This window comes from Bufo gargarizans, chromosome 3 (genome assembly GCF_014858855.1).
Source record: "Bufo gargarizans isolate SCDJY-AF-19 chromosome 3, ASM1485885v1, whole genome shotgun sequence".
NCBI lineage: Eukaryota > Metazoa > Chordata > Amphibia > Anura > Bufonidae > Bufo > Bufo gargarizans.
This window is the reverse complement of record NC_058082.1, coordinates 362,616,653-362,631,044: the sequence shown is the minus strand read 5'-3', so window position 1 is coordinate 362,631,044 and position 14,392 is coordinate 362,616,653. Positions and strand designations below refer to the sequence as shown.

General features: G+C 39.6%; 1 protein-coding gene across 1 annotated transcript in view; it reads left to right on the top strand.

The window, feature by feature from the left end:
* OPRD1 (opioid receptor delta 1) overlaps positions 1 to 14,028 on the top strand; it is an 83,478-nt gene extending 69,450 nt beyond the window's left edge. Inside the window, exons 2-3 of the mRNA XM_044286901.1 lie at positions 4,668 to 5,020; positions 13,496 to 14,028. Coding sequence (XP_044142836.1) covers positions 4,668 to 5,020; positions 13,496 to 14,028 — 886 coding nt within the window. The remainder of the gene's footprint in view (positions 1 to 4,667; positions 5,021 to 13,495) is intronic.
* Positions 14,029 to 14,392: the final 364 nt, after the last annotated feature.

Below are 14,392 nucleotides of genomic sequence, written 5' to 3'. Positions count from 1 at the left end.
AGCTGAGGAGGAGGCGGCGTTCCTATGCTTTGGCAAACACTTTGTATATATATATATAAAAAAAAAAAAAAAAAAAAATCCCGGCAATGATTTATTCATCCACATCGATTGATGCGAATGGAGAAATCTGGTTTGCCAGGGCATACGAGCTAAGTGGGTATGGATGTAGGGCGGAGCTCCTATGTCCTGGCAGACGCCTTTCCCCTCCATTTTTTTTTTTTGGCAGAGATTTTTCCATCCACATTGATCGATGCGAATGAAGAAATCTGTGCCGTTCATTTTTTTCTTTCAGCCCAGAGGCTGAACGGAAAAAAAAATCTCATTACCTGTATGCTCAATATAAGGAGAATAGCAGAAACTCCTAATGCTGGCCATACATGTAATGATTGCGGAGACCCTCAAATGCCAGGGCAGCAGGGGTCAAGTCCTGGGAAAAAAAGTGTGGGAACTCACCCAAGATCCACTGCAACCCCCCCCCCTCCAAAAAAAAAAAAGCACAGAAAATCTAGCACGCTGTAATTTGTGTAGCTGCGGACTGAGCCAAATGTACACATTGTGATCAAAACACAATATCATAGTGCCATCCTCTCCCCCTGTCCCCTAATGTGCCAGTATCAAGTTCCTCTCTCCTACCCCCTTCATGTGCCAGTATCATGGCGCCAATAGCCCGCCTCCCCCGTGGCAGTAAAGTAACAGTCCGGTATTTAAAAAAATAAAAAAAAAAACTTTTAGAAAAGTTTGTCCTGGGATTCGAACTCATGACCCCTACACATCAGAAGCAAGGCATATGCCCTCACAGCTATGAAAGCTGTCTAGCTAGTTACTTAAAAAAAATATATATATAAGACTTCTACTGTAGGTAACTTTGCCCACTGTGTATGGATGTAGCAGAGCTGGGTGTGTTGGGGCAGCTGTCATGTGTATGGTTGTACACTAGGTATCAGTACACTAGGTATCAGTACACTAGGTATCAGTAGAAGTCTTATAAAAAAAAAAAACACTTTTAGAGAAGTTTGTCCTGGGATTTGAACTCATAACCTCTACACATCAGAGGCAAAGCATTTACCCTCACAGCCAAGAAAGCTGTCTAGGTAGTTGCTTAAAAAAAAAATATAAGACTTCTACTTATACCTAGTGTACTGATACCTAGTGTACAACCATACACATGACAGCTGCCCCAACACACCCAGCTCTGCTACATCCATACACAGTGGGCAGCTGTCATGTGTATGGTTGTACACTAGGTATCAGTACACTAGGTATAAGTAGAAGTCTTATATATTTTTTTTTTTAAGCAACTACCTAAACAGCTTTCATGGCTGTGAGGGTAAATGCCTTGCCTCTGATGTGTAGAGGTTGTGAGTTCGAATCCTAGGACAAACTTTTCTGAAAGACATTCTAAATGATCTCCTATGTGTCAGCTGCAAATGCCTGCGAAACCCGAAAGGTGCACTTTGGAATATGTGCCCCTTTGCCCACCTTGGCAGCAAAAAAGTGTCACACATCTGGTATCGCCGTACTCAGGAGAAGTTGGGGAATGTGTTTTGGGGTGCCATTTTACATATACCCATGCTGGTATTTTTTATTTTTTGTCGCAAGTTAGTGGAATATGAGACTTTGTAAGGAAAAAAGAGAAAGAAAAAAATCATCATTTTCCGCTAACTTGTGACAAAAATAAATAAATTCTAGGAACTCGCAGTGCCCCTCACGGAATACCTTGGGGTGTCTTCTTTCCAAAATGGGGTCACTTGTGGCGTAGTTATACTGCCCTGGCAATTTAGGGGCCCAAATGTGTGAGAAGTACCTTGCAATCAAAATGTGTAAAAAATGGCCTGCAAAATCCGAAAGGTGCACTTTGGGATATGTGCCCCTTTGCCCACCTTGGCTGCAAAAAAGTGTCACACATGTGGTATCGCCGTACTCAGGAGAAGTTGGGGAATGTGTTTTGGGGTGTCATTTTACATATACCCATGCTGGGTGAGAAAAATATCTTGGTCAAATGCCAACTTTGTATAAAAAAATGGGAAAAGTTGTCTTTTGCCAAGATATTTCTCTCACCCAGCATAGGTATATGTAAAATGACACCCCAAAACACATTCCCCAACTTCTCCTGAGTACGGCGATACCAGATGTGTGACACTTTTTTGCTGCCAAGGTGGGCAAAGGGGCACATATTCCAAAGTGCACCTTTCGGATTTCACCGGTCATTTTTTACACATTTTGATTGCAAAGTTCTTCTCACACATTTGGACCCCTAAATTGCCAGGGCAGTATAACTACCCCACAAGTGACCCCATTTTGGAAAGAAGACACCCCAAGGTATTCTGTGAGGGGCATGGTGAGTTAATAGAATTTTTTATTTTTTGTCGCAAGTTAGTGGAATATGAGACTTTGTAAGAAAAAAAATAAAAAAAAAATCATCATCATTTTCCGCTAACTTGTGACAAAAAATAAAAAGTTCTATGAACTCACTATGCCCATCAGCGAATACCTTAGGGTGTCTACTTTCCGAAATGGGGTCATTTGTGGGGTTTTTCTACTGTTTGGGCATTGTAGAACCTCAGGAAACATGACAGGTGCTCAGAAAATCAGAACTGTTTCAAAAAGCGGAAATTCACATTTTTGTACCATAATTTGTAAACGCTATAACTTTTACCCAAACCATTTTTTTTTGCCCAAACATTTTTTTTTTATCAAAGACATGTAGAACAATAAATTTGGCAAAAAATTTATATATGGATGTCGTTTTTTTTGCAAAATTTTACAGCTGAAAGTGAAAAATGTCATTTTTTTGCAAAAAAATCGTTACATTTTGATTAATAACAAAAAAAGTAAAAATGTCAGCAGCAATAAAATACCACCAAATGAAAGCTCCATTAGTGAGAAGAAAAGGAGGTAAAATTCATTTGGGTGGTAAGTTGCATGACCGAGCGATAAACGGTGAAAGTAGTGTAGTGCCGAAGTGTAAAAAGTGGCCTGGTCATTAAGGGTGTTTCAGCTAGCGGGGCTGAAGTGGTTAAAGGGACACTGACAGGCCCTATAAACATATTTAGTTATTCCTATGCAGTCATAGATCTATTAAAGTGTATTCCAATGATATAAGAGTACCCCCTGTCCGCATTGTAAACCATGTAAAAACAACTTTAAATTAATTTGTCAATCACATTTCTTTATGCCCAAGGGGCGTTTTTTCACATTTCTTTATGCCCAAGGGGTGTTTTTTCTAATACCTTTGTGCCCAGCCGCGACCTAACTGTCGATTCCTAGTGCCGCCCAGCTCATTATTATTCACTGCGCTGGGCAGCTCTTACATTCCCCGATCCTGTCACCCCAGAGAAGAGTTTCTTGGCTGGCGCATTAACCATCTGAATTTCTGATGACATCAGCGCTCTGAAGCGCTGGATACGAGTGCCTTGGAGGAGAGATCGGACGCAGGCGCATTCAATTACAGGCTTGGGAGTGTGCCAGCGCATGCGCAGATGGTCCGATTGAGGCCGATGCCCATAAGTATCTATCGGGCATGTGCGGGAACTGACAGGATCGGGGAATGTAAAGGCCGCCCAGCGCAGTGAATAATAATGAGCTGGGCGGCGGGAGAAAACGACAGTTGGGGAGCAGCTGGGCACAAAGGTATGAGAAAAAATGCCCCTTGGGCATAAAGAAATGTGATTGACAGATGAATATAAAGTTGTTTTTACATAGTTTACAATGCGGACAGGGGGTACTCTTATATCATTGGAATACACTTTAATAGATCTATGACTGCATAGGAATAACTAAATATGTTTATAGGGCCTGTCAGTGTCCCTTTAAACTACTTTTTGGATGCTATCACTCTATTTTTTTTTTATTCTATGTATATCAGTAGTGTTACCTGGAGGGGTGAATTTGCACCCTTGTAGTGATTCAGCTATTGTCTGGAGAGTGCTGCTAGTCAGTGTTTATTCTTATGGAGTTTTTGGGCAATCCTTCTACTGAGGACATTACGGCCAGAAATTAATAGAGATCTGGAAAAACAGCTAAACCACACTAAGAATATTTTGGGCTCTATGGGTTTATACCTTCTTTGGAGCTCATGGCATAGAATGTTTTGTTTAGCAGAAATATTGATTATTTGATAATTTAGAGAAAAAGTTGAATTTCGTTTTAAAGACTCTTCAAGACTATTCAAATTCCGTTGATTTTGTTATTTGACATGCGGCATAGGTGTCTTTGGTTTGGATGGGTGGAACCAGATTGTTCTTTGTATTTGTGAATATTATATGTATTATTATATTATATGTAATAAGTACTATTTATATGTTAATATTAATGCTCAATTTCAATAGTGACATAGAATATTTAAAGTCGTGTATTCTGCAACACAGAAGGTAGCTACCTAGCAATCAGTGGTACAACTATTGCTGGGTCATATGATACATTCATACTTGAGGAGACATAAAGCCTCTTCGGTAAATAGGAGGACAGCAGTACAATAAATGTGCGTGATTTGCATTAGGGCTGAAGTAGTCTCAATTAAATCTCTGCTGGTCATTTTGTACATTTCTTGGTATAACCGTTTCACTTACCTAAACCATCATCAGAACAAGTATAATATGTAATATTCAATTACATGTGATAGAAAGCTCACATTTTACTCACATGCCCGACCTACTTCTATTTTCTAGATACACCAAAATGAAGACAGCAACCAACATTTATATCTTCAATCTGGCATTGGCAGATGCCCTAGCTACCAGTACCTTACCTTTCCAGAGTGCCAAATACCTTATGGAGACATGGCCATTTGGAGAAATACTCTGCAAAATTGTTCTGTCAATAGACTACTACAACATGTTCACCAGTATTTTTACCTTAACCATGATGAGCGTGGATCGATATGTTGCCGTCTGCCACCCTGTGCGTGCCCTGGACTTCCGAACCCCATCTAAGGCAAAAGCTATAAACGTATGCATCTGGATTTTATCATCTGTTATCGGGGTTCCCATTATGGTTATGGCAGTTACTAAATCAAATAAAGGTAAGTGGGAGGAATAGTGAACTTGCACTCTACATGTGTAATAAAAAGGTGTAGACACTATAGAAATCCTAGTAAGAAGTTTGTGAATCACTGGCCTTTTCTAAATAAATGGGTATGTGGTACAAAAACAGCTATCTTTCTATTGTTGTTTGGTAACCACTCATTATGTTTAAGCATGATATGTTCTTTTCATAGCACAGTTTAAAGATGCAATAAACCAAAATAGCAAAGAATATTAAATTGGCTGGTAATATTATTTACACAGTTATATGAAAATATATCTGAAGATTCAAAGTGCCAACTAGATAAAAAAATTAAATCTTCTGTTTTAGGCTTCATGTCAGGCTACAATTCAATGTTCAATTCAGAGCTGTATTGTACTAGGAATGTTATACAGGGAGTGCAGAATTATTAATATAAGTTGTATTTTTGAGGATTAATTTTATTATTGAACAACAACCATGTTCTCAATGAACCCAAAAAACTCATTAATATGAAAGCTGAATATTTTTGGAAGTAGTTTTTAGTTTGTTTTTAGTTTTAGCTATTTTAGGGGGATATCTGTGTGTGCAGGTGACTATTACTGTGCATAATTATTAGGCAACTTAACAAAAAACAAATATAACATCTCAACATTCACAAATATACATTTCTGACATTCAAAAACAAAACAAAAACAAATCAGTGACCAATATAGCCACCTTTCTTTGCAAGGACACTCAAAAGCCTGCCATCCATGGATTCTGTCAGTGTTTTGATCTGTTCACCATCAACATTGCGTGCAGCAGCAACCACAGCCTCCCAGACACTGTTTAGAGAGGTGTACTGTTTTCCCTCCTTGTAAATCTCACATTTGATGATGGACCACAGGTTCTCAATGGGGTTCAGATCAGGTGAACAAGGAGGCCATGTCATTAGATTTTCTTCTTTTATACCCTTTCTTGCCAGCCACGCTGTGGAGTACTTGGACGCGTGTGATGGAGCATTGTCCTGCATGAAAATCATGTTTTTCTTGAAGGATGCAGACTTCTTCCTGTACCACTGCTTGAAGAAGGTGTCTTCCAGAAACTGGCAGTAGGACTGGGAGTTGAGCTTGACTCCATCCTCAACCCGAAAAGGCCCCACAAGCTCATCTTTGATGATACCAGCCCAAACCAGTACTCCACCTCCACCTTGCTGGCGTCTGAGTCGGACTGGAGCTCTCTGCCCTTTACCAATCCAGCCACGGGCCCATCCATCTGGCCCATCAAGACTCACTCTCATTTCATCAGTCCATAAAACCTTAGAAAAATCAGTCTTGAGATATTTTTTGGCCCAGTCTTGATGTTTCAGCTCGTGTGTCTTGTTCAGTGGTGGTCGTCTTTCAGCCTTTCTTACCTTGGCCATGTCTCTGAGTATTGCACACCTTGTGCTTTTGGGCACTCCAGTGATGTTGCAGCTCTGAAATATGGCCAAACTGGTGGCAAGTGGCATCTTGGCAGCTGCACGCTTGACTTTTCTCAGTTCATGGGCAGTTATTTTGCGCCTTGGTTTTTCCACACGCTTCTTGCGACCCTGTTGACTATTTTGAATGAAACGCTTGATTGTTCGATGATCACGCTTCAGAAGCTTTGCAATTTTAAGAGTGCTGCATCCCTCTGCAAGATATCTCACTATTTTTGACTTTTCTGAGCCTATCAAGTCCTTCTTTTGACCCATTTTGCCAAAGGAAAGGAAGTTGCCTAATAATTATGCACACCTGATATAGGGTGTTGATGTCATTAGACCACACCCCTTCTCATTACAGAGATGCACATCACCTAATATGCTTAATTGGTAGTAGGCTTTCGAGCCTATACAGCTTGGAGTAAGACAACATGCATAAAGAGGATGATGTGGTCAAAATACTAATTTGCCTAATAATTCTGCACTCCCTGTATTTTGGACCAATTTTTTCGTGTACAAGCAGTAAACACCAGGGTTGGACTGGCCCACCATCCTCTGGTGGGCCCAGACTCTCATATCATATTGGGTTCCAAAGATCCAGGAAAAAAACAAAACATTGTGGTTGCTTTGGAACCAGTCACTTGCCATTGTCATCTATGGAGGACATTTATCAATCTCTTTTTGCTTGCATCTGATATGGCGATTTATTAAGAGGCACACGCCTCTTAACCCCTTAAGGACCGGGCTAATTTTCACCTTATGGACCAGGCAATTTTTTGCAAATCTGACCGGTGTCACTTTATGTGTGAATAATTTTAAAACGCTTTTACATATCCAGGCAATTCTGAGATTGTTTTTTGTCACATATTGCACTTCATGACACTGGTAAAATGGAGTAAAAAAAATTCATTTGTAATTATAAAAAAATACCAAATTTACCAAAAAAATTGAAAAATTTGCAAATTTCCAAGTTTCAATTTCTCTACTTCTATAATACATAGTGATACCTCCAAAAATAGTTATTAATTTACATTCCCCATATGTCTACTTCATGTTTGGATCATTTTGGGAATGCCATTATATTTTTTGGGGACGTTACAAGGCTTAGAAGTTTAGAAGCAAATCTTGAAATTTCTCAGAAATTTCAGGTCTGAAGTCACTTTATGAGGCTTACATAATAGAAACCACCCAAAAATGACCCCATTCTAGAAAGTAAACCTGTCAAGGTATTCAAAACTGATTTTACAGACTTTGTTAACTCTTTATGTGTTCCACAAGAGTTAATGGCAAATGGAGATAATATTTCACAATTAAAATTTTTGGGCAAATTTTCCATTTGAATCAATTTTTTCCAGTAACAAAGCAAGGGTTAACAGCCAAACAAAACTCTATATTTATTGCCCTGATTCTGTAGTTTGCAAAAACACCCTATATGTGTTCGTAAACTGCTGTACGGGCACACGGCAGGGCACAGAAGGAAGGGAATGCTATATGGTTATTGGAAGGCAGATTTTGCTGGACTGGTTTACTTACACCATGTCCCATTTGAAGCCCCTGATGCACCCCTACAGTATAAACTCCCAAAAAGTGACCCTATTTTGGAAACTACGGGATAAGGTGGCAGTGTTGTTGGTACTATTTTAGGGTAAATATGATTTTTGGTTGCTCTATATTACACTTTTTTTGAGGCAAGGTAAAAAAAAAAAATTGAAATTCTGAAATGTCATCTCCATTTGCCAATAACTCTTGTGGAACACCTAAAGGGTTAACAAAGTTTGTAAAAATCAGTTTTGAATACCTTGAGGGGTGTAGTTTCTTAGATGGAGTCACTTTTTTGGAGTTTCTCCTCTAGGGGTACATCAGGGGGGCTTCAAATGGGACATGGTATCACCAGTCCAGCAAAATATGCCTTCCAAAAAGCATATGTCTTTCCTTTCCTTCTGTGCCCTGCCATACAGCAGTTAAAAACCACATATGGAGTGTTTCTGCAAACTACAGAATCAGGGCAATAAATATTGAGTTTCGTTTGGCTGTTAACCTTTGCTTTGTTACTGGAAAAATGGATTAAAATAAGGAATTTGCAAAAAAAAAAAGCTGTTTTGGGACAGTTTTTATTTTTTGTTATTTGCATCGTTGATCTGACAGGTTAGATCGTGTGCTATTTCTATAGAGCAGGTTGTTACGGATGTGGGGACTTTTTGGGGGGTTTTGTTACAGTTTTACATAATAAAGCATTTTTGACTGTCTTATGTAGGGGCTCATTTTTTGCGGGATGAGATGTCGGTTTGAGTGGAACTATCTTGGGGTGCATATGACATTTTGGTCACTTGCTATTACACTTTTTGTAATGTAAGGTGACAAAAATGGCTTTTGACACTATTTTTTATAAAAAATTTTTACGGTATTTACCTGAGGGGTTAGGTCATGTGATATTTTCATAGAGCAGGTTCTTACATATGCAGCGATACTTAATATGTATAGTTTTTTTAAATGTATTTAAGTTTTACACAATAATATCATTTTTGAAACAAAAAATCATGTTTTAGTGTCTCCATAGTCTGAGAGACATATTTTTTATTTTATTTTTGGGCGATTGTCCTATCTAGGGACTCATTTTTTGCGAGATGAGATGGCGGTTTGATTGGTACTATTTTGGGAGGCATAAAACGTTTTGATCGCTTGCTATTACACTTTGTGTGATGTAAGGTGACAAAAATGGCTTTTTTGACACTATTTTTAATAAAAAGAATTATGGTATTTACCTGAGGGGTTAGGTCATGTGATTTATAGAGCAGGTTCTTACAGATGCGGCGATACCTAATATGTATAGTTTTTTTTATTTATTTTACTTTAACACAATAACAGCATTTTAGAAAAAAGGAAAATCATATTTTAGTGTCGCCATAGTCTGAGAGCCATTTATTTTTTATTTTTGGGCAATTGTCTCATGTAGGGACAATTTTTTTGCGGGATGAGGTGCCGATTTGATTGGTAGCATTTTGGCCTACATACGACTTTTTTGGTCACTTTTATTACCATTTTAGGAAGTAAGGTGGGCAAAATTTCAATTTAATCATAGTTTTTATTTTTTTTATGGCGTGCAGGGAAAGTAACATGACCGTTTCATAGATCAGGTCATTATGGACGCGGTGATATCAAACATGTGTAGTGCATTTTTTTTTTATCAGTGATAAATCTTTTTTTTTTTTTGGACCCAGACCCACTTGGTTCTGGAAGATCCAGTGGGTGTGATGTCTGTATAATACAATACAGTACACTATATAGTGTACTGTACTGTATTTTCACTTTACACTTAGTCTGATCAGACTTCTGCCTTTAGCAGAAGTCTGATCAGACTTAGCCTTACCATGGCAAGCCAGAAGGCTGTGAAGGTGTCCATTTGCCATAGTAACCATCACCTGCTGCCACAACAGAGCAGCGGGTGATGGGGAGGGAGAGGGCCCCCTCCTTCTGTGATCCTGTCAAGAATCGGGGGCTGAAACGGCACAGCAGCCCACGATGGGAGAGGGAGGGAGCTCCCTCCCTGTTAACCCCTTACATACAGTGGTCCCTACGAACCGCAGCATGGAAGGGGTTAAACGGGGACGTGAGCACAGATGTCAGCCGTTTCAAGCAGAGTGTCAGCAATGTGCTGACCCTCTGCTAACTGTTTGGCCATCCTGAGAGAGGGGACGGGCAGATGATCGCCTGCCCGCCCCGCCCGCAAACGCGCACAGCCCGCCGGCACATAACAATGAGGGCTGCAGGGGGGGTTAAAAATGAAAATATTTGTCATTTTGAAGTTTCTGATCCAGCTAATTGGCGATCGCCCCCTCGGCATTGTCGCAGAGTGCCTGCTGAATGATTTCAGCAGGCACTCTGTTCCAATCACCGCCCATGCATTGGGTACTTGGACCCAACTGTATTTGGATGCCCCTCATCTGACTAATAATTTTGGGCAGCAACTGAGTTTTAAGGGGGAAGCTGCTGAGCAAGCAAGGGCTCAGCCAACAGGGAAAACATAAAAAGGCGCCATCCCCAACTTCAAATAATGTTGATTTATTTATTATACACACTTATATAGCGCTACTAATTCCGCAGCGCTTTACAAACATTATCATTGATATAGGTAATAATAATTCTGCATTATTAAATCAATGCTATTAAAATGTTTCTTACCTTTACTACCATAATGTTGATCTCCAATACTTCATAATTTAAAGAATTTACCAGCTTCATGTGAAAGTTTAAATATAGACTTACTTCTCGCATGGCAGTGCCAAGGACTGCAGGTGACATCTACTACATTATCTGTACTCAGAGTTATCACTGCGTTATCTGAGGTGTTACATATGACTGCAGGGAACATCTATTACATTATCTATACTCAGAGAGTTATCACTGTGTTATCTGAGGTGTTACATAGGATTGTAGGATACATCTACTACATTATTTGTACACAGAGAGTTATCACTGTTATCTGTGGTGTTACGTGGGACTGCTAGTGATCTACTACATTATCTGTTAAAAGGGGCATGCCCGGGGTGGGGGCGCAGTTTTTGGCTTTGTTCTGGGTGCTGGCAACCCACGCTACGCCACTGCTTGGCACATAATAAATACAAGTTGTTTGCTCTTGATTGTATAGATATGATTAGCGTGATAAGTGTATTTTATTTCTCTGTATTATATTGCCCTTTGAAAAAAAATTTTTAATAACAATTACAGTTATGAGGAATATATGGACACAGTTGCCTGCATAATTGCATAAAAAATAACACAACTAGGCAATTAAGTGTGCTCTCGTTTTTTGTTATGTTCACATACGTGACAGAGGCTTCATTAGTCACTATTGCATATTCTGTCATTTTTGAAGAGAAAAATAATCACCATTTTCCCTTCAAAATGTGGGAAACACTTCTGTAGCACTTGGTGTATCCCATTATAAATCAAATCGATCTGGCTAACATGGATAATGAAATCCACACCCCAGATGTAAACATAGCCTTACATGTTTATAAATGACAGGACTGATATAGTCACATTTTTATAACTAATTTTTCATTATGACCCCAGAACAGAACCCTTAATTCATTCAGATTTCAGACCAGACCCAATAATTTATTTAGACCCCACTTCAGACAACATTCATTCATATCCCTGGCCAGATCCGATAATTCATTCAGACCCCACACCAAAAAATGTATTCAGACACCAGACAAGACCCTTAGATAAAAAAAAATCCTGATCAGACCCCAAAATATTCAGATCATAGATAAGGCCCCAATACATTTAATGCTCCTGGGTCTGTTTTCCTCTTCAGATTTAGCCTTGCTCAAGCTCCAGCCATTGACCAGTTTCAGGACTTTGTATGCACCACCTCATACATCGTCAGAACCATGTATGTGTCAGACTCTGCACAGAATAGCCTGATGTTGACTAGTATCAGGACCTTTTATGTCAGGCCAGAGCCCCCTGAGATCAGTGGTGGCTTGGATGGGGCCATACACAACTTCTCAGAATCCAAGAAACTAAATGCTTGGAGTGTGGCCTCTTTTGAGCAGCTGTTCATAATCCAACAGTAGTTTGCTGCTTTGCCACAGAAGATAGAGATGGAGTTTGGGCCTTCGTTTTTCCAATGTTGGCTAGAAAATGATTAACATGATCTCTTTGGTTGCTACACTTTTTGTCTGGACCAGTATTAATAAGTGAGAGTTTCTGTTTTATGGTAGCAAGGCAGACTAATAAACAGCCATAAATACTTAATTGCTTGTAAGTGTTCTATGTCAACTTCAAAGCCAGGAATATAATGGATGATGAGCAAGTAATTAAAAAATAACTAAAGCTTATTTTTAAGATTTCTTTCTGTTAAAACTGTATTGCCTTCTCAGTGTTAAAAAAAAAAACAATTTGCTCCCCTTTCAGATGTCCCTTATTATTTCCTCTTTTGCCACACTAAAATACTTAAGATCGTTTAATAAAATGTAAAGTGGTGCAAAATAAGATTTAACTAAGGTACTTTCACATTAGCGTTATTCTTTTCCGGCATTGAGTTCCGTCCTAGGTGCTCAATACCGGAAAAAACTGATCAGTTTTATCCTAATGCATTCTGAATGGAGAGCAATCTGTTCAGTATGGATCAGGATTTCTTCAGTTCAGTCCCTCTTATGGTATTTGGTCGGAGAGAATACCGCAGCATGCTGCAGTATTTTCTCTGTCCAAAATTCTGGAACACTTGCCAGAATACCGAATCCGGCATTATTTTCCATTGCAATGCATTAATGCCGGATCCCGCACCAAGTGTTCCGGCAAAACAGATCCGGTTTTCGGGTCTGCCCATGCACAGACCTTTAAAAATGGGAAAAAAAATTACGGATACGTTTTTCCGGATGACACTGGAAAGTGGATCTGTTTTTCAATGCATTTGTTAGACGGATCTGTCTACAAATGTTATCCGTGTGCACACGGATTTCCGGATCCGTCAGGCAGTTCTGGCGACAGAACTGCCTGCCGGATCTTCACAACGCAAGTGTGAAAGAACCCTAAGACATAACAAGTAGAGCTAGATTTTATGGAGGGAACTATAGACATGTCATAAGAGGAATGTGGCTAGAGACCTTTACCACCTTGAGCTTCTAGGAAGCCTCCACACTCACTGTTTTTGTCCAGGATAGCCAGGATAGCTCTTCAGATCCAACTCGTCCTCCATTTTCTAGTTTTCAATATTTACATGATCAGTGTATATAGTTCTCACCTCCATCCCACCGCGGGATAAAAAAGGGATTTGCTGATGGTGAATGTTACACAGCCATAAAGAGCTGGAGAGGTGGGCACATATCTCTTGCTAGCCGTTGCTTCTAAAGATAGTGCAGTGGTTAATAGGTTTAGCAAGCAGTTATAGTTTCCACCTAAGCAACATAACATTGCATAACTTGGATAAAAGCAGTAATAATTCAAATATTATGTTATGTGTTTTTATAGCAATGCTTATACTATGACTTTTCTGATATATTATAGTTAACACATTAATATTGCTCTCCTTTCTGTTCACAGCTGGAGCAATTGTTTGTACTCTTCAGTTTCCCCGCCCAGATTGGTACTGGGACACTGTTACCAAAATCTGTGTTTTCATTTTTGCTTTTGTGGTGCCAGTCTTGGTTATCACAGTATGTTATGGGTTGATGATCCTCCGTCTTCGGAGTGTGCGACTTCTGTCTGGATCAAGAGAAAAAGATCGTAATCTTAGACGCATCACCCGTATGGTTTTAGTTGTGGTGGCTGCCTTTATCATCTGCTGGACACCCATCCATATATTTGTCATTGTGTGGACCATGGTGGAAATTGACAAAAAAAATCCCTATGTCATAGCCAGCTGGCATTTTTGTATTGCCCTGGGATACACCAATAGCAGTCTTAACCCAGTTCTCTATGCGTTTTTAGATGAAAATTTTAAGAGATGTTTCAGAGAATTCTGCCTTCCCTTCCGATCTCATTCTGAGCAGAGCAGCTTCAGTCGAGGTCGCAACACCACTCGTGATCAAGTGTCCACATGTGCTCAGTCACACGCACCAGACAAGCCGGTATGACTAGACATGGATGGCCGAAGGAGAGGATCCAGAGGCTGCAGAGGAGAAGATCTGAACTCAGAAGTTACTCAGGTTACTAGTACAACAGAATTTTAGCAGGAACAAAGACTGGTTGCTTCAGAAAAAAATTCTTCTGAGTTCTAGGCTGTTTTATTACCATGACCCATTATTTTTGGAACTGAAATAAAAACATTAACCCATTACCAACAGATTTGACAATCAACCTAACCCTCCATAAGTGACTCCAGAATTCAGTCTCAGCTAAAGGACAAAACCTTTAGTTACTAATGATATTGCTACCTATGAATCTTCCAAACAGTTGAACTGAAAAGGAAAAGAAATGAATTTTGTGGGTCAAGTCATA